The sequence below is a fragment of the Nycticebus coucang genome, chromosome 3 (genome assembly GCF_027406575.1).
Source record: "Nycticebus coucang isolate mNycCou1 chromosome 3, mNycCou1.pri, whole genome shotgun sequence".
Classification (NCBI taxonomy): Eukaryota; Metazoa; Chordata; class Mammalia; order Primates; family Lorisidae; genus Nycticebus; species Nycticebus coucang.
In genome coordinates this window covers 147,684,697-147,702,887 of record NC_069782.1, presented here as the reverse complement: position 1 = coordinate 147,702,887, position 18,191 = coordinate 147,684,697, and the positions used below count along the sequence as shown (strand labels likewise).

Genomic DNA, 18,191 nt, shown 5'->3' with positions numbered 1-18,191 from the left:
CTTAAAATCCTTTTCTGAGTTTCTGATATACATACTTGTACTGGGTCCTTTAACAGCATGACTACTTTGAGTATAATTTACAAGACAAATGTGAGGGTGGGAGAAACTTGGTCTTCTGGCTGTGGGTGTTTTCCTTTATTATAGTTACCATAGTTACACTGATAAGTTCTATTTTCTCTCACAGTGTTCTCTTGGGAAAGTCTCTTAGCACAACCTCACCTTAATAGTAGCCCAGTATTAGCTGTGGTGACGGGGACCAACTATTATCTGGCCAATCCTGTCCTTCACCACTTTTCATCTCTGGTTATTAGTGGAGGGTTTCATTGGCAAGACATTTTGTTTGTTTTGAGACAGTCTCACTTTGTTGCCCTTGGTAGAGTGCCATGTATCTCATAGCTCACAGCAACCTCAGCCTCTCAAGTAGCAGGCGCCTGTCTCAACGCATGGCTATTTTTAGAGACAGGGTCTCTTGCTCAGGCTGTTCTTGAACCCGTGAGCTCAGGCAGTCCACCTGCCTCAGCCTCGCAGAGTGTTAGGATTATATATAGGTGAGCCCTGCCAAGACATATTTTTAAAATATAATTAAGGAAACCAAGGTCCTCTTACTCATGAACTATTTGACATTATTAGTTATTCCTAGTTTTGTAGGTTTTTATTTTAGTCTTCCCACCATACCAGTAAATACTGTTTTAAAATATCTTCTAGCCTGGGCGGCGCCTGTGGCTCAAGGACTAGGGCGCTGGTCCCATATGCCAGAGGTGGTGGGTTCAAACCCAGCCTCGGCCAAAAAACCAAAAAAAAAAAAAAATATATATATCTTCTAGCCTTCTCAGATTATGGCCTTAGGTTATTTATTTTTAGGAGCAACTGTGCCAGAGGGTATTTGTGATTGAAATTGTATGCATTGACCTGTAGAAAGGTTGCACCAGACTGTTTTCACTGTAAGGTAACATCCTTTTTATAACATTTCATGATAGTACAATACTTTGAAGAGAGAAATATTATTAATTTAACCACTTTTTATTAGATATTTCATTTCCTCCATTAATCTTTGCTTAGGAGGCACCATAATATACATTATAAGGCACTTGTTTTTTTCACATAGTCTTAAAAGTAAGTTTCTAGGTTGAAAGAAATTTTTAGACATTTTAATAGCTCCACGTGGTGCTCCCAGGTTGCTGCTTCATGTGGTGTTTTATCGATCAATAAAACCACCACAGTATTTAAGAATACCATTTTTATTGGACTTTTAGTCCAGATTAAGAATGAAATAAAATTTTAAAACTTGCTTATATTTAAGTGCAAGTGTTTCAGTGGTAATAGCAGTAGTTGTAATAGTAAACTGTTGTCATTGTGATACCTTTTGCTAACTTCGATAATGTAGGACTCTCGTTGGGGAGATAGAGATTCTGAAGGCACATGGAGAAAAGGACCTGAAGCAGATTCCGAGTGGCGAAGAGGCCCACCAGAGAAGTAAGTGGAATCAGGGAAAGTACCACCTAATCATAGTCCTGTTAACAGCTTATCAGTAGTTTTTGAAACTTAGTTTATTTTGTAGAGCTAGAGAAAGAGAAGCCTGAAGAATTGTTGTGCATGTCTGATTGTGTTACTCTTGTTTTTTATAATTTTCTTCCATATTGCCATACCTACTGACTTTTAAACATCTTGAGAAATACATCCTTCAGATTTTTTTATTCCCTAACGGGTATTGAATGAACAGTTCCAGAACATCTTTTCATTTAGAGCAGCGGTTCTCAACCTGCGAGTCGCGACCTCTTTGTAACAATGAAAATACATCCTGTGGGCGGCACCTGTGGCTCAGTGGGTAGGGCTCTGGCCCCATATACCGAGGGTAGCAGGTTCAAACCTGGCCTTGGCCAACTGTAACAAAAAAATAGCCGGGCATTGTGGTGGTCGCCTGTGTCCCAGCTACTTGGGAGGCTGAGGCAAGAGAATCGCTTAAGCCCAGGAATTGGAGGTTGCTGTGAGCTGTGTGATGCCATAGCACTCTACCAAGGGTGATAAAGCAAGATTCTGTCTCTGCAAAAGAAAGAAAAAAACATACATCCTGCATATCGGATATTTACATTACGATTCATAACAGTAGTAGCAAAATTACAGTTATGAAGTAGCAATGAAAATAATTTTATGGTTGGGGGTCACCACAACATGAGGAACTGTATTAAAGGGTTGCAGCATTAGGAGGCATCAGGAAAGTTGAGAACCACTGTTTTAGAGTAAATAGATTGAACCATTCTTTAAAATAACAGCCAACAATAGGGAAGAAGGCTCGCTTTAATTCCTGTTGAGAAATTAAGTTTAGGCTCAGCGCCTGTAGCTCAGTGGTTTACCTGCACTGGGGCTGGTAGGTTTAAAGCCCGCCCAGGCCTGTTAAACAACAATGACAACAACAACAACAAAATAAAAAATAGCCGGGCGTTGTGGCGGGCCTGTAATCCCAGCTACTTGGGAGGCTGAGGCAAGAGAATCACTTAAGCCCAAGTGTTTGAGGTTGCTGTGAGTTGTAATGCCACAGCACTCTACTGAGGGTGACATAGTGACATAGTGAGACTCTGTCTCAAAAAAAAAAAGAAAAAGAAAAATTAAGTTTAGTAAGGTCATTGTAAAAGATGTAGAAGTCACTAAAATTCCCTCATTAAGGGGCAGGTAGACTCTTTACAGGTAATTGCTTTAGAGATCTATTTGCTCATGTAAAGTAGTGGATTCTTGGTTAGTTTTTTCTTAGGAAGATGTATTTCTTTAGGACCAGGATGAATGAATTTAGACCAAAGCTGATATAAAAAAAAGTGAAATACATAATTCCTCAAGGGATCATATACTTTTTAAAAAGTTTGTTGTTATCGCACTGTAGGGAATGGAGACGGGGAGAAGGGCGGGATGAGGAGAGGCCTCACAGAAGAGATGAAGAGCGACCCCGGCGTTTAGGGGATGATGAAGACAGAGAGTCTTCTCTTCGTCCAGACAACGATCGTATTCCCCGGCGTGGCCTGGAGGATGACAGAGGCCCCAGACGTGGTCCTGATGAAGATAGATTCTCTCGGCGTGGGGCAGATGATGACCGACCTTCTTGGCGCAATACAGATGATGATAGGCCTCCCAGACGAATTGGTGATGATGACAGGCCTCCCAGACGAATTGGTGATGATGACAGGCCTCCCAGACGAATTGGTGATGATGACAGGGGAAGCTGGCGTCATGCAGATGATGACAGACCACCTAGACGGGGACTGGATGAGGACAGAGGAAGTTGGCGAACAGCTGATGAGGACAGAGGACCAAGACGTGGGATGGATGAGGACCGGGGGCCCAGGCGAGGAGGAGGTGCTGATGATGATCGACAATCCTGGCGGAATGCTGATGACGACCGGGGGCCCAGGCGGGGCATGGATGACGACCGGGGGCCCAGGCGGGGCATGGATGATGACCGGGGGCCCAGGCGGGGCATGGATGATGACCGGGGGCCCAGGCGAGGAGGGTTGGATGATGATCGAGGACCTTGGAGGAATACTGATGATGATAGAATTTCCAGGCGTAGTGCAGATGATGATAGGGGGCCTTGGAGAAACGTGGATGATGATCGAATTCCTAGACGGGGTGATGACTCAAGACCTGGTCCCTGGAGACCTTTTGTCAAGCCAGGTAAAAATTCTGGTATTCAGAAATTAGATTGGATACTTTATGGGATCTGCTTGGTGAGTTTACATGGAGAAGGAAACTAATGGATGATAGATTGGCCATCGTTGTTTTTTAGGTAAACCAATTTTCTATCTTTCCTTTTATATCTGCACAAAGCCTTCACTGTCAGAAATTTGCTTTTGCTATCTCTCCCTCAAAACAAATAACCTCACCCCACTTTCTTCTTCAGTGGTATTATTGTTGTGCTCTCTATTTTCCTGCAGCCTTGTTGACTGCTTCTTTTCGAAGACTATTCCTGTACCCACACCATCAATATCGATGTCTTCATGTTCCGTCTTGGACCAGCTTATTTTTAAAAATAATTAAAACTGAAGTGTATGGAGTAGTCACGGTCCTACCAGCCTTGGATTTACATGTGGAAGAAGAGTTTATTTTCTTCCTTAGTGCTAGACCTGTTTATCTCTCCACACTTTAATATTTTTTGTGGAGACAGAATCTCACTATGGTGGGTCAGACTGGTCTCAAACTTCAGGCCTCAAGTGATCCTCCTCAGCCTTCCAGAGTGCTGGGAAGTCATGAGTCACTTCACCATGCTTTATTACTCATGAGCAGTTGTAGGGTATACAAGTCTGTGACATATGTCTCTTACCATTCTCTCCAGGCAATTTCTGCTTTTTTTTTTTTTTTCTTGGTGAGGCAGTCTCACTTGGCATCACAGCTCACAGCAAGCTCAAACTCTTGGGCTTAAGTGATTGTCTTGCCTAAGCCTCCCAAGTAGTTGGGACTATAGGCACCTACCATAGTGCCTGACTTTTTAGAGACGGGGTATTGCTCTGGCTCAGGCTAGTCTCTCAAACTCCTGAGCTCAGGCAGTCAACCCGCCTCGGCCTCTCAGAGTGCAAGGATTACAGGTGTGAGCCACCGCGCCCAGCCAATTTCTGCATATTACATGCAGGTGACACTGCCTGTTGTACACAGTGTATCTCTACCTTCAAGTCCTGGTGATTTAAAACACAATTTATTCAAAACTCCACTTAACACCACCATCACCACCACCCACACATACCCACTTACCCACCTACCCCTGCTTTTTGTCCATCTAACTGAGGTAGGAATCTGGGTGTTCTCTTTTACACTGGTCTTACAAACTCCCCCTCGAGACAGAGCCTCAAGTCATCGCTCTGGGTGGAGTGCCGTGGCATCACAGCTCAACCTCCAACTCCTGGGCTCAAGCGATTCTCTTGCCTCTACCTCCCAAGTAGCTGGGACTACAGGCGCCTGCCACAACACCCAGCTGTTTTATTATTATTATTATTATTTTTTTTTTTTTTGGCCAGGGCTAGGTTTGAACCTGCCACCTCCGGCATATGGGACCGGCACCCTACTCCCTGAGCCACAGGCGCCGCCCCCAGCTGTTTTTTGGTTGCAGTGGTCATTATTGTTTGGCAGGCCCGGGCTGGATTCAAACCCGCCAGCTCGGGTGCATGTGGCTGGTGCCTTAGCCGCTTGAGCCACAGGCGCCAAGTCTTTTTTTTTTTTCTTTTTGAGACAGTCTCATTTTGTTGCCCTGGATAGAGTGCTGTGATGTCATAGCTTACAGCAACCTCAAACTCTTGGGCTCAAGGAATCCTCTTGAGTCAGCCTCCCAGATTGCTAGGATTATAGGCATGAGCCACTGTGCCTGGCCCTTTGCATCCTTTCATTTAGTTTTGCTTTTTTGATGTTCCTCAAATCTACCCGCTTCTCTATTCTTCCTGCTAATACTTGATTCTTGGTTACCATCATTTTTTTCCACTCTCTGTTTTTGCATTAGGGACGTGGCAGTGACCAGAGCGATCTGTCCTAAGTGTAGATCTAAGCAAGCAGCTTCCTTGCCTTTACCCTTAGTGATTTCTGTTGCCTACTTCTGTTTCTTCCAGTCTAACCTCATTCCACCATTGAGCCGTGTGACTTTACGCAAGCCAGTTTAACTTGCTTCATGTAAAATGGGGTTAAAAGTATTGCTGTGGTTATGTTTTGTAAAGTTACTATGAGTACTGAACAGTTGTTCCTAGAAGACATACAAAGTTAGGTTCTTGTGAGCCTTCGATCACAGTGTAATTTATTAACATTGAAATCATGACCAACAGAATTGTAACTCATGCCTGAACAAAGCTTATCTAATAATTTTCTCCCTATGACACATCATAGCCACCTTTTGTTTGGGGACATCAGGCAGACATTTACTACTGTGCTGGGGGCCATTTTAAAAGTGAAATCAGTAGCAGCAATCACAAAGATAGGAAAAACATGGCACCCAGTAGACTCTGATAAAAGACCCTTGTTCTGCAGTGTTTGAGAGGTGAAATAAAATGGCTGTCACTCAGCTGGCAATGTGTGTCAAGCAATCCCAGTTTTTTGGTGCCCTGAATGTCTTTGTATAAATGCCATGAATATTAATTTGGGGGTTACATAAAAATTCTAGTAAGTAGGCAAATTCACAAGTAATGAATGCACACATGAGGATCATATAGACTTCAGCGCTATGGAATGGATTAAACTTACGTTACTATAGGCAGAGGGGTTAGGATAGTGTTTTAGCACAGGTAAGAGCAGTGTTAGTGACAATGATAATTTAACTTTGGAGCTGTAATTTTCATTGGAAATCTTTGCTTCCTTTGGCTCTTTTACACATCACATATATATACATTTTCCTGGATTCTGACATCTGTGGTTAAGTATGATCAAAAAATTTATAACCTTGTTTAATGACCACATGATGGTAGATGGTAAATGGTGGAGGATATGCTAGGGAAGTTTTTTTGGCTTTGAAAAATGTTCCAAGGCATAAATGAACTCAAAATTGGGGCTCTATCAGAGTAAACTCTTTTAAGTTTTCTGCTTAAATGAGTGATATGATATTGGAACAGATTTTCTACCTGAAATCCCTGCATACAAGAGGAAAAGTTATTAAGATTTTCAATGATATTTTTGTTTTTTATTTATTTTATTATAAAATCATAGCTGTGTACATTAATGCAATCATGGGGCACCATACACTGGTTTTATAAACAGTTTGACACATTTTCATCACACTGGTTAACATATCCTTCCTGGCATTTTCTTAGTTATTGTGTTAAGACATTTATATTCTACATTTACTAAGTTTCACGTGTACCTTGTAAGATGCACCACAGGTGTAATCCCACCAATCACCCTTCCTCCGCCCATCCTTCCTTCTCCCTCCCCTCCCTCCCCCCTCCCCTTCCCCATATTCTTAGGTTATAACTGGGTTATAGCTTTCATATGAAAGCCATAGATACTTTTGTTTCATGTAACACTCAAACCAGACTCTGTAAGTTTCCTATAGTTACCTACGTTAGAAAAACTGTATTTAATGATAGGCAGTTGTAGTCTGCAATGATGTGTATATGGTCTTAGTTAAAATTTTTTTTTAAATGAAGTTGGAGTGTCTTAAGTTAGCAATTAGAATGATGATGAATTAGTGGCAACATTAAGATCTCTATTCATGATTGATAATCTGTAGCTTGACTAGAAAAATATTTTGCTTCTTTAACAATTAGGTGGATGGAGAGAGAAAGAAAAAGCCAGAGAAGAGAGTTGGGGTCCACCTCGAGAATCAAGACCATCAGAAGAACGGGAATGGGACAGAGAAAAAGAAAGGGATAGAGATAATCAAGATCGTGAGGAGAATGGCAAGGAGCCTGAGAGAGACAGAGAGAGAGATGGGGACCGAGAGGATCGCTTCAGAAGACCTAGGTTTGATATTCTAAATAAAGTGTTCAGTTGCAGTTGGGATTCTCCTAAGTACTCTGTTATGTGTTCCAAATGACTTTTGAGAAATGGTGTTCCTCCCACCACCTTTATGTTTTGGAATCCTAATGCACATTAAAAAAATTTTCTTTTAGAGGTCATCTGATTGAACATTCCCTCTTTGAATCTTTACTCTTTCGTAAGGAAATTAAAATCTAACCTGTGTGGCTGTCTACAGGTTGTGTGACTGGTAATGGAGCCAGTTATGGTGTCTTAGCCAGTTCATTGCTTTTTTCTCTGTGGTTTAGGGTGATCAGTTTCTTTTCTTTTTCTTTTTCTTTTTTTTTTTTTTGGAGACAAAGTCTTAAGCTGTTACCCTGGGTAGAATGCTGTGGCATCATAGGTCACAACAGCCTCAAACTCTTGGGTTTAAGCAATTATCTTGCCTTAGTCTCCCAAGTAGCTGGGACTACAGGTGTTTGCCACAATGCCTGGCTGTTTTTTAATTGTAGTTGTCATTGTTTTGCGGGCCTGGGCTAGATTCGAACCCGCCAGCTCCCTAGCCACTTGAGCTACAGGCGCCGAGCCGGTGATCGGTTTTACAGCCTTAAATTATCAAAAGCCCTTTTGCTTTTATTAGTGGTAATAGTTTTAGCTAGCTCCCTCTGCTGAAATGGCTATGCACAGATAAATGTAGACCAGTGCTATTCAATACAATTTTCTGCAAGGATGAAAATGTTCCATATGGGTACTAATATAGTAGCCACAGTCACATTTGGCTATTGAGCACTTTGGAATATGGTTAGTGCTACTAAGGAAATATCTTCTTTTGATTTTAGGTAAACTTGGATGGCACCTATAGTTCAGTTGGCAGGGTGCTGGCCACATACACCTAGAGTGGTGAGTTCAAACTCGGCCCAGGTGTGCTCATTAACAATGACACCTGCAATCAAAAAATAGCCAGGTGTTGTGGCGGGCGCCTGTAGTCCCAGGTACTTGGGAGGCTGAGGCAAGAGAATCGCTTAAGCCCAAGAGTTGGAGGTTGCTGTGAGCTGTGATGCTATGGCACTCTACCTAGGGCGATAGCTTGATTCTGTCTCAAAAAAAAAAAAAAAGAACAATTATCTTAGCTAAACTTAAGTAGCCACATGTGGCCACCATATGGAATAGCACAAATCCATGCCTGAAGTTGTCGGGTTGAGACCAAGTTAGGGGTTTAAACTTTCCTCATTAAATTTTTTTTGAGATGGATTCTCACTTTGTCGCCCTTGGTGCCATCACAGCTCACAGCAACCTCAAACTCTTGGGCTCAAATGATTCTCTTGCCTCAGCCTCCCAAGTAGCTGGGACTACAGACACCTGCCACAGCGCTTGGCTATCTTTTTAGAGACAAGGTCTTGCTCTGGCTCAGGCTGGTCTTGAACTCGTGAGCTCAATCTACCTACCTTGGCCTCCCCATTAAACATTTGTAAATTCAGTATCAGTATTAACTAGGATAGGATTCACATAATTACTCATGTAGCCAAACAATAGCAAGAACTTATTATTTTATATGGTTACAGGGATGAAGGTGGCTGGAGAAGAGGAGGACCAGCTGAGGAATCTTCAAGTTGGAGAGATTCAAATCGCCGGGATGATAGGGATAGAGATAGGGATGACCGTCGTCGTGAGAGAGATGATCGTCGTGATCTAAGAGAAAGACGAGATCTAAGAGACGACAGAGACCGGAGAGGACCTCCTCTCAGATCAGAGCGTGAAGAAGGTACCAAGGCTTCATGCAGCTGAATGATCGGGGAGCCATCTTTTTAGGGAGGATTTAGGATTTTATTTAATAATCTTGTAAATTTGTATGGACACCAAAAATAAGTTAAATGGGTGACTTTTATTCAGCTTGGAATTTATGATTTTCATACAGTTGATTCAATGGTCCAACTGTGAAGTGAGCACATCTCTAAATTCAAAGCACAGCAGTAGACTGAATTGGATAATAAGCAGTATATGTCGATAAAATGTATTTAATAAAAATAGTTTGTCAGTTACTTAAAAGTAAGGTCATGGCAGATAAGCCAAAAGTGCAAACATTTTCTCTGAAAATTTGAGAGTTGAAACTTTGGTTAAAAAATACTTCCAGGATGCTTAAAATGCTTTTTGCTTGTCTTAGAAACTTAAAATATTTTGTACAATAGGATTATAAAAGTGTTTCTTCTCTTATGACCTGTCCCTTATCCCTAAGACTTGGTCTGTCATCCTGGTAGAGTGTCATGGTGTCAGCCTAGCTCATAGCAACCCCAGACTCTTGGGCCCAAATGATCTCCTGTCTCAGTCACCTGAGTAGCTGGGACTATAGGCCTGTACCGTGCCTCTGGCTAATTTTTCTGTTTTTTTAGTAGAGCTGGGGTCTTACTCTTGTTTAGGCTGGTCTCAAACTTCTGAGTTCAAATAATCTTCCCAGCTTGGCACTCCTAGAGTGCTAGGATTACAGGAATAACCACCTTATAGCCATAATTTAAAACTTTTAATATTTTTATGACTCATTTGCAGTTAGTTCTTCAATAAGAGGCAAAGATCCTTTTAATTTTAAAATTTTCATTTAGCCAGATTTTTGCCACCTTGTACGGTTGGTTTATACCAATTATACATGCTTTAATTGGTTTGCTTAAGTTATTTTTGAGTTTGAGCCAACAAAATATTGTACAAACTTAGCCTTTTTTTTTTTTTAATTTTTAGTAAGTTCCTGGAGACGTGCTGATGACAGAAAAGATGATCGGGCAGAAGAGCGGGATCCTCCTCGTCGTGTTCCTCCCCCTGCTCTTTCAAGAGACCGAGAAAGAGACAGAGACAGAGAAAGAGATAGAGACCGAGACCGAGAAAGAGATGGTGAAAAGGAGAAGGCCTCGTGGAGAGCTGAGAGGGATAGGGAATCTCTCCGTCGTACTAAAAACGAGACTGATGAAGATGGATGGACCACAGTACGACGTTAAGTCTCAAGATAATGGATTCAAACTGATTCTTACATAGGTTTGATCACATTCAAGGATTATTATACTTGTGCTTCAACCAATCTAAATTGGATTCTTTACTGTTTCACCATAACACAAAAAGCATGAACTTGTATTAATCCTATCTAATAGATTGATCATGCACCATATCCACAGAAGGTTGGAAAACCATGCCATTTTCTGGAATTTAGGGTGTTGCATTATTTCATCAATCATTTGTTTACAAAAAAGAAAAATTAAAAAATAAATTTAAAATGTGAACCCTTCAGGTATTGAGTAACACCTGTATCTTGGTATAGAGCTGATTTTTGTTTTTTCTTTTGATTTTGAGATATCTGGTATTAATTGCAATGAGGTAAGGTTCTGTTAAAACGTATTTGAAGACCTTTTAAAGCAGTGGATCTAAAACAGTTTTCATACTATTAGTGGTTGAAACATACCTCTATAGATATTTTGAGGTATTTACTATTAACTAAATTTAGAAAGTTTTTAGATTCACTATAAGTGCAGTAAACATTACAAACATTGGATACAGTGGGATTTTTCTGTAGATTTTACTTGAAAGAAGGTGAGTATAAAATAATTTGCAATTGTTATTGTAATGACAAAAATACTGCTGAAGTGTGAATCCAAAACAGTACAGCTTTTAAATTTTAAAGCATTTGGTAAACTATTGCTGAGTTTTTTTTCTGTTGCCAATAGCAAACTGCTTTTCCATTAATGGAGAATTCATGCCTTTCAAGCATTTTAAATATGACAATATTTATAAATGTGTGGTTTGGAGGAATTGTTTAAATTCTCTTTCCTAATTTTCTTTTCAGGGTAGATTCTTTCAACAAGTAATTTGTAGTAATGGCTGTGTTGACTTCAATTTTGGAGTGTTGTAGCTATGTTAAAGATTAATAACTATTTGGTCTCATTGAAGCCAACACAGAACTTGCTGCTGTGTTTTTTCTTCAGTGATAAATAAAATACTTACAGAATTTCTTTTAGTGTTGATTTGTGGTTGTATTTAGTGTTCTAACGGTAAGTTTGCATATTCAGTTTAGTTCGTTATTTATTTTATTTGAATTTTTATCAGTGCCATTAAATGTCTCTGTTTAGTATCAAAGGAAAGATAAAGTAACCTAATATAACATAGAAAGCAAATATGTTTCCCCTAAAACGTCCTCCTTTGTTAATGTAGGAATTCCTTAGTTTCCTTGTAATGCCATCCTCTCAAGTTTGTGTGCATGTTGTATGAGTGAAGTACCACCCTGGAGTTTTACCTGAAATTAAAAAAGTCATAGTTAATTTCAGAGGACATTAATTACAAACTGACTGGCTGTCGGTGCTTAACTGACAGTAATTACTTGTATTACTGACTATTTACTTTTGGTGAGAATCCCTGTTGGTACAGCTGTAAGGCCAGAAGAGGGAGTAATTCATGCTTTTTTAACTAATCAGACCCTTTTCTTTCTGATGTTACCAATGTTGAGAATCATATTTTTAGCACTTAACCTTTAATTTGGCATCTCAAACATGTTGAAGTCTTAAAAGATATTTTTGGGAGAGAGAACCCTTTCTAATAGAATTTAAGAGCAATAATAGTTGGGGCAGTAATAGCTTTTTTTTTTTTTTTTTTTTGCAGTTTTTAGCTGGGGCTGGGTTTGAACCTGCCACCTCCAGCATATGGGGCCGCTGCTCTACTCCTTTGAGCCATAGGCACCGCCCAGCAGTAACAGCTATGTGTTTTATGTTACTGGAGAGCTCTGTACATGTGCAATGACAACAAATTTCTCATGCTGCTCTCCTAACTTTTGTCCTGGCAGTCAGAGGGCAGAGCAGTCTCATACTGTTGCTTTGTGATCCTGCTCTTAGATTTCCACTATCCTGGCTTCACAACCTTCCCTCCTCCACCCAGTATTTATAAGCAGGTGTTAAAGGAGTATTTTTCAACCTTTTTTTTATCTCATGCCACACTTGACCCTATAGTTAAACGGTGGGACACTTAAATTATGTTCATTAAAAAAATTTTAAAAATATACTTTCTGTGCTTTGAACTTCTTTCAAAAGTAATTTAAAAAATTTTTTTGCAGGCTCAGCACCTGTAGCTCAGCATCAGGGGCACCAGCCACATACACTGAGTCTGGTGGATATGAACCTTGCCCAAGCCCACCAAACAACAACTGCAACAAAAAAATAGCTGGGTGTTGTGGCAAGTGCCTGTAGTCCCAGCTACCTGGGAGGCTGAGGCAAGAGAATCATCGCTTACACCCAAGAGTTTGAGGTTGCTGTGAGCTGTGATTGCACGGCATGGCACTCTACCAAGGGTGAAGTAGTAAGACTCAAAAAAATAATTCGCGACAGATGGTTGAAAATCACTGCATTAAAGGAAAGCTGAACAGGCTCAATGCCTGTAGCACAGTGGTTACAGCGCCAGCAACACGCTAGCTGGGCCAGCTAAACAATGCAACGAGGCTGGCGAGTTTGAGCCCAGCCCAGGTCAGCTAAACAATGACAACTGCAAGAAGGAAACAGCCGGGCACTGTGGGAGGCGCCTGTAGTCTCAGCTCCTTGGGAGGCTGAGGCAAAAGAATTGCTTAAACCCAGGAGTTTGAGGTTGCTGTGACGCCACGGCACTGTACTGAGGGTGACATAGTGTGACTGTCTCAAAAAAAAAAGCTGACCAGTCAAGTTACTCCTTCACCTGCGAGTTGTTCTTCCATGTTCCTAGTGGCTTTTGCATTTTGAAATGGGAATAACATTGCCTTTAACACAGATCCGAGGATAGGCATCATTAGCTCAGGGGCTCTGCACCCCATTAGTTGTCTATAGTGCCTACCAGGAAGAGGCTAGCATTGGTATAGGTGAGATGTTTTTGTGGGAAGAACCATGTTTTGTTTTTTGCCAAAGCCAATTTGTTTGTTGATTTATAATTTTGTAAGTCTAAGTGAAACATGTGGGACGCTATGGAAGGACTGTCCCGTAATGTTCTGGTGGCTGAGAACAAACTAGAAAATTAAGACCAACACAAACTTTCCTTTTCCTTTAAATACATGTATTTGTGATATACTTTAAAAATGTGTAACTTTAATTTGATAAATATGACAGAAGTTCTAATCAGAACTAACAATTCTGCAACTTCCAAGAAGGACTTTGTAGGAAAATAAAAATTCCTTAAAAAGCTACCGGAAGTAAGTCTGTACAGAAAATAAGTTTAAGGCAATTTGTGCCTCCATAGTTATTAGTAAAGCACTTTTGAGGATTCCCTATACTGGTTTGCTTCTTAACCAAATATACAGCATGTTTATATGAAAAAAATTGTCACTACTTTGTGTGTGTGTGTGTATATATATATATTTTTTTTTTTTTTTTTTTGCAGTTTTTGGCGGGGGGCTGGGTTTGAACCCGCCACCTCCGGCATATGGGGCCTCTGCCCTCCTCCTTTGAGCCACAGGTGCTGCCCAAGTATATTTTTTAAACTTTGAAAAATTGAGTTTCTTTGCCCTAAACAGTTTTGCAAAGTGTTTAAAGTTTCACACTTAGCTCCAAAGATTGTTTTTAAGTGAATGTGACTTAAGTATACTTAAAGTGAATTCTATAAGATTAAACTATAGTGGTGTTCTGAGTATGTTTTAATTCCCACTATTTCAATGTTAGGAAACACACATTTGGCACACGGTGGAGGGTCTGACGGGGGGCGCTTTTAAACACGTTAACTGCCATGTGAGTTGTATTGAACTCACGCTAGTTTTGAGTGCAGGGCTTTGTGAAGCTGTGAAACCTCAATAGTTTTTGCTGTTTGGCTCCAGCTAGTTTGCCCAAGTGCACTTGTCTGCTGGACTGTTGTCTGATTTCCATAACTTGATTGTGTACTTCACCTAGAGTGAGTTTCCTTGGTGGCTGTTTCAATGAAATTGATCAGATAGTATACAGCCATGTAGTATTCTTACAAGTACTTTGGGGGTGGGTGGGTATGATTCAGAGGTGTCATCCAGGACCATTCAAGGTCTGCTCTAGATAGAACTAAATACTTCTGGAATGACAAAGGACTCAATTCTCAGAAACAAATTCAGTTGAGTATGTTGTGAGTCACAATTTGGGGTGAGCAGTGTAAAAACTGAATCTAGCACTGTGTGAGTTGCATATAAGCCATGCACAGAAAAACATTTTTAAATTAGTATTTTGTTTTTGAAGTTTTTATTTTTATAATGAAACACTAGCCCCAAGGAAAATTTTTTTTCTAGTGTGGCAGTGTGTTAAATGGACTAATATAATGGATGAGTAATTGACTTGAGGGCTTTCTGGATGCTTCTCCCAACACTATCCTGACTGGAGGACTTAGGTAAGCTCCATGTTCATCACATTCCCAGTTCTGGTAAAATAGTAATGGTTCAGAATAACAGGTTATATACATCCCATCACAGTGATTCCAATATATTGAGGATATAGCAAAGCCACAAACCTGAGACCTTAGAAACATTTTCTATGCTTGACTCTTGGCATATGAGGTAGCTAAATTAATCCTGACACCTTGGTAGTCCTCAGGGCCTGGAGAATCCACTGTTTACAGTGGCCCCTTTGAAAAGGTAGAACAGAAGAGGAGAGGTAACAGGGAATTCATGTTGACCTGAAAAACTACCCAAAAAGCAAAACTGAAACTGGTACCTTTTCTAGCAAAAAAGAACAAGTAATGACATGGTTTTATTAAGCTAAGGCCCCATTAGACATGCAGTTCTCTGGTCTGGGGTCAGAACTAATAGGGGTGGATTGTATTTTTTCCTAAGAAGCAGTGTGCCTGTGCCTTATCCCCTCAGTTCTGATGTAGACTTACAGTGACTTAGTATTTACCACAGTGTGTAGTATACCTAAAAATGAGTGTTCAGATTAAGTTGCTGTAGAGGAAATTAGCTGTTTAATATGAACGAAGGAAACTTGCAGTACTCCAGCTAAGTCTGCCTATTGGAAGCTTTATCCACATTGATTACTAACAACTGCTGGTAACTTTTTACAAACTTGCTTTTGTACGTTTCTGAGTTCACCTTAGTTCTGTTTTTGCCCATGTCCGTCTTGAAGGTAGCTTCATGCCATACTGTGGAATTCAGCATTAGATAAAAAGAGGGTGGTAAATGAAGTAGGGGGTTGGAAACCACTGCCTATGAAAGCAGGTTTAATCTCCCTGGTAGATAATTGGTGGGGTTCCAGAAAGGGTCCTCCAGTAAGAATGAGAATGTGATAGACCACTGGCAATTCCTTTAATTAGTGCTTATTCGGCTTTAAGGACTTGCCTATATGCATAAAGCCCAACAGTCCGCAAACCTTGAGCACAGGTTATTCACATTCTGCAGCTCAAGAGACCAAACTTCCATTTAGTTTTGAGAGGCAACAGCTGGAGTGAGCCTTCCTTCGCTGGGGCCCTGAAATTGAGTGATCCAGGATAAATTTCCCCTCTTGATCTTAGTATTTTGTTTTTAAAGAACTTGAAGTGTATGGGTGTGTAGAGAAGAGGCCAAATAGGAAAGTTAGAGGTGAGGTTAATTCATACACTGTTACTGTACAAATACACATTTTTTTAAACAGCACCATTTCCAAGTTATACACAATATGATTGACTCGGCACAATTTTTAAAGGTGGAAAAAGCTAGTTGCTAGTTCAGTAATAAAAGATCTGATACATAAGAGGATAAGGAGTTGTATTCTACCCGCTACAGATTGTGCATTTTACTAGGACGTAAACAAGCCACAAGGAGGAATACCCGCCCAAATTAATACTGGAAAGTTTACAAAACCTTCACTTCTCATAAGGTGATGCTAGTAGGGGCTTGCTTCACCTGTGGTTAAGGACAACTAAGTATTATTTCAAATAAAATAGCCATTTTGCCACCATTCCATAAAATCGCCAATTTTAAGCTCAGTACAGAGGCTTTTAAAAAAATATTCTAGACCTAGTAAAGTGCCTCCATTCGTAAAATGAAACATTCAAAGTTAGACAATTTCATACTGACGCGCATCTAAAATAGGTCGACTTATACAGTAAATAAACTAAGCGCCTCTACGTTGCCATATCTCAGTTACTGGAATACCAATAACACACCCAGTCTCCGCGGTTCTGGATGTGGGCAAACTAGAAACTATAGAGACAAATCGAGATTTTAGCGTCTAGTCCCAACCGCTCGAGAGGAAAATACTCCATACGGTAGGCTTTTTGGAAAGCCACCAAGACGATGTCCCAAGTTGAGTCAAATGCTGAGCTTCACGGCTTCCCAACAGCGAGGGAGAGAGAACTGCGCAAACCAAGCCGGCGACCCTAGCGGCGTCAGGTGCCGGCAGTCAGAGCCCAAGCCTTAGCGCAGCTTCTTGCCTGGCAGGCCGTCCCTGGCGCTGCGTGGCGGCGGACGGGCGGCGGGCGGCGGCGGCGGCACTTTGGAGAGCGGGCAGTACTTGATGGTGTGCGCGTTGTCCCCGCTGGCGCCGCACAGGGGGCACGTGTAGCGGCGCAGCACCGGGCACAGCACGCGCCCGTCGGGGCCCTTCAGAATGTGGGTGGTGTAGAGCGCCACCGCCTCCTTGTTGTTCCGGCAGAACACGCACACCTGCAGGTCGGGCTTGAGTAGCCGGGCGGCCGTCGCCCCGGAGGCCCCGTGCACCCGGGGCTCGGCTGCCCACGCCGGGGCCCGCTCCTCGCGCGGTGTTACCTCAGCGGCAGGCGCGCAGCCCAGCAGAACAGCGGTGGCGTGACCCGCGAAAGGACTCAGCTCCGCAAAGCGCTCCTCCAGCAGCCCGGCCTCGGCGGGGCCCGTGCACAGCTCCAGCGCGCGCAGCTCCAGCGAGCCCCCCAGGTAGTGGCTCCGGGACCCCGGTTCGTCGCTGTCGTCGTCGTCGTCATCCTCATCGTAATCTGGTGGCCCCAGGGTCGCCCCCAGCGCCCAGGGCCCGGTCGCCGCGTGGGGAGAGCAGCAGGATGAGGAAGAGGAGGAGGAGGGCGGGGAGCCGGAGCCGCCGCCGCCGTCTCCGCCACGGCCGCACCCGAAGCCGGGCTCGCCGTCCACCGCCTTGGTTATGAGCGTGGCGAGTCCCAGGTAGTCGTTCCAGGAGCTGAAGGGCTGCGGGTGCGCCGGGCCCTGAGCGCTCACGTAGCGGGCGCTGGGCACGAGCGCCATGGACTGGGGGGCGGGGGCGCGGCCGCGGCGGGGCGAGCGGGGCGCCCAGGGGAAAGCCTCCATTGGGCGGGCCGCGCACCCGCCTCCCGCCGCCGGCGCGGGCCGGACGGAAGGGACGCGCGGAGCTTGCCCGCTGGTCTGCCGCGGGGTGGGGCCGCTTCGCCGCCTTTTATCCCGCCTCGCTCCTCCCCGCCCACCCTCCGCACCTCCCGTCTCACAGGCGCGGCCCTGCCCCCTGCGTTCCCCCGCCCCGGCCACCTCGCCCGCGCCCCGGACGGAGGCGGAGCGGCGGCGGGCGCGCCGGGGGCGGGCGGACAGGCAGTGCGCGCGCTCCGCTCTGGCCCGCGTGCCTCCGGCGCCCCGACCAGCGCCGGCCTCCCCTGTTGCCCAGCGCTTTCATTCTGGGAGGGTGCCGCCTCGGGCTGCGGAGCTAATTGGCTGCCGACCGGAGCCCCCCCTGCGCCGCAGGCGCCGCTCCGGATGCTGATTGGTGGAGTCCGGGAAGGGGCGTCCCCTGCCCTGGCGGGTGGTGCGCGGAAAGTAGGGGAGAGGCGGACCGGGGAGGGGCTGCTGCTGGAACCCTCCGGCGTTGGAGCGCTGAGCTCTGGCTTTGGAATAGGTGACTGGCCCTGGGTCTCCT

At 43.4% G+C, this 18,191-nt stretch overlaps 2 protein-coding genes across 2 annotated transcripts in view; one reads left to right on the top strand and one right to left on the bottom strand.

Annotated features, from left to right (window-relative positions):
• EIF3A (eukaryotic translation initiation factor 3 subunit A) overlaps window positions 1–11,395 on the top strand; it is a 52,308-nt gene extending 40,913 nt beyond the window's left edge. Inside the window, exons 18-22 of the mRNA XM_053583856.1 lie at window positions 1,385–1,473; window positions 2,873–3,660; window positions 7,221–7,416; window positions 8,973–9,172; window positions 10,138–11,395. Coding sequence (XP_053439831.1) covers window positions 1,385–1,473; window positions 2,873–3,660; window positions 7,221–7,416; window positions 8,973–9,172; window positions 10,138–10,391 — 1,527 coding nt within the window. The 3' untranslated portion in view covers window positions 10,392–11,395. The remainder of the gene's footprint in view (window positions 1–1,384; window positions 1,474–2,872; window positions 3,661–7,220; window positions 7,417–8,972; window positions 9,173–10,137) is intronic.
• Window positions 11,396–15,917: 4,522 nt separating this feature from the next.
• On the bottom strand, window positions 15,918–17,738 carry NANOS1 (nanos C2HC-type zinc finger 1). Its single transcript, XM_053583857.1, has one exon. The coding sequence runs from the start codon at window positions 17,612–17,614 to the stop codon at window positions 16,736–16,738; it is 879 nt and encodes a 292-aa protein (XP_053439832.1). The 5' UTR covers window positions 17,615–17,738; the 3' UTR covers window positions 15,918–16,735.
• Between the last annotated feature and the right edge of the window lie 453 nt (window positions 17,739–18,191).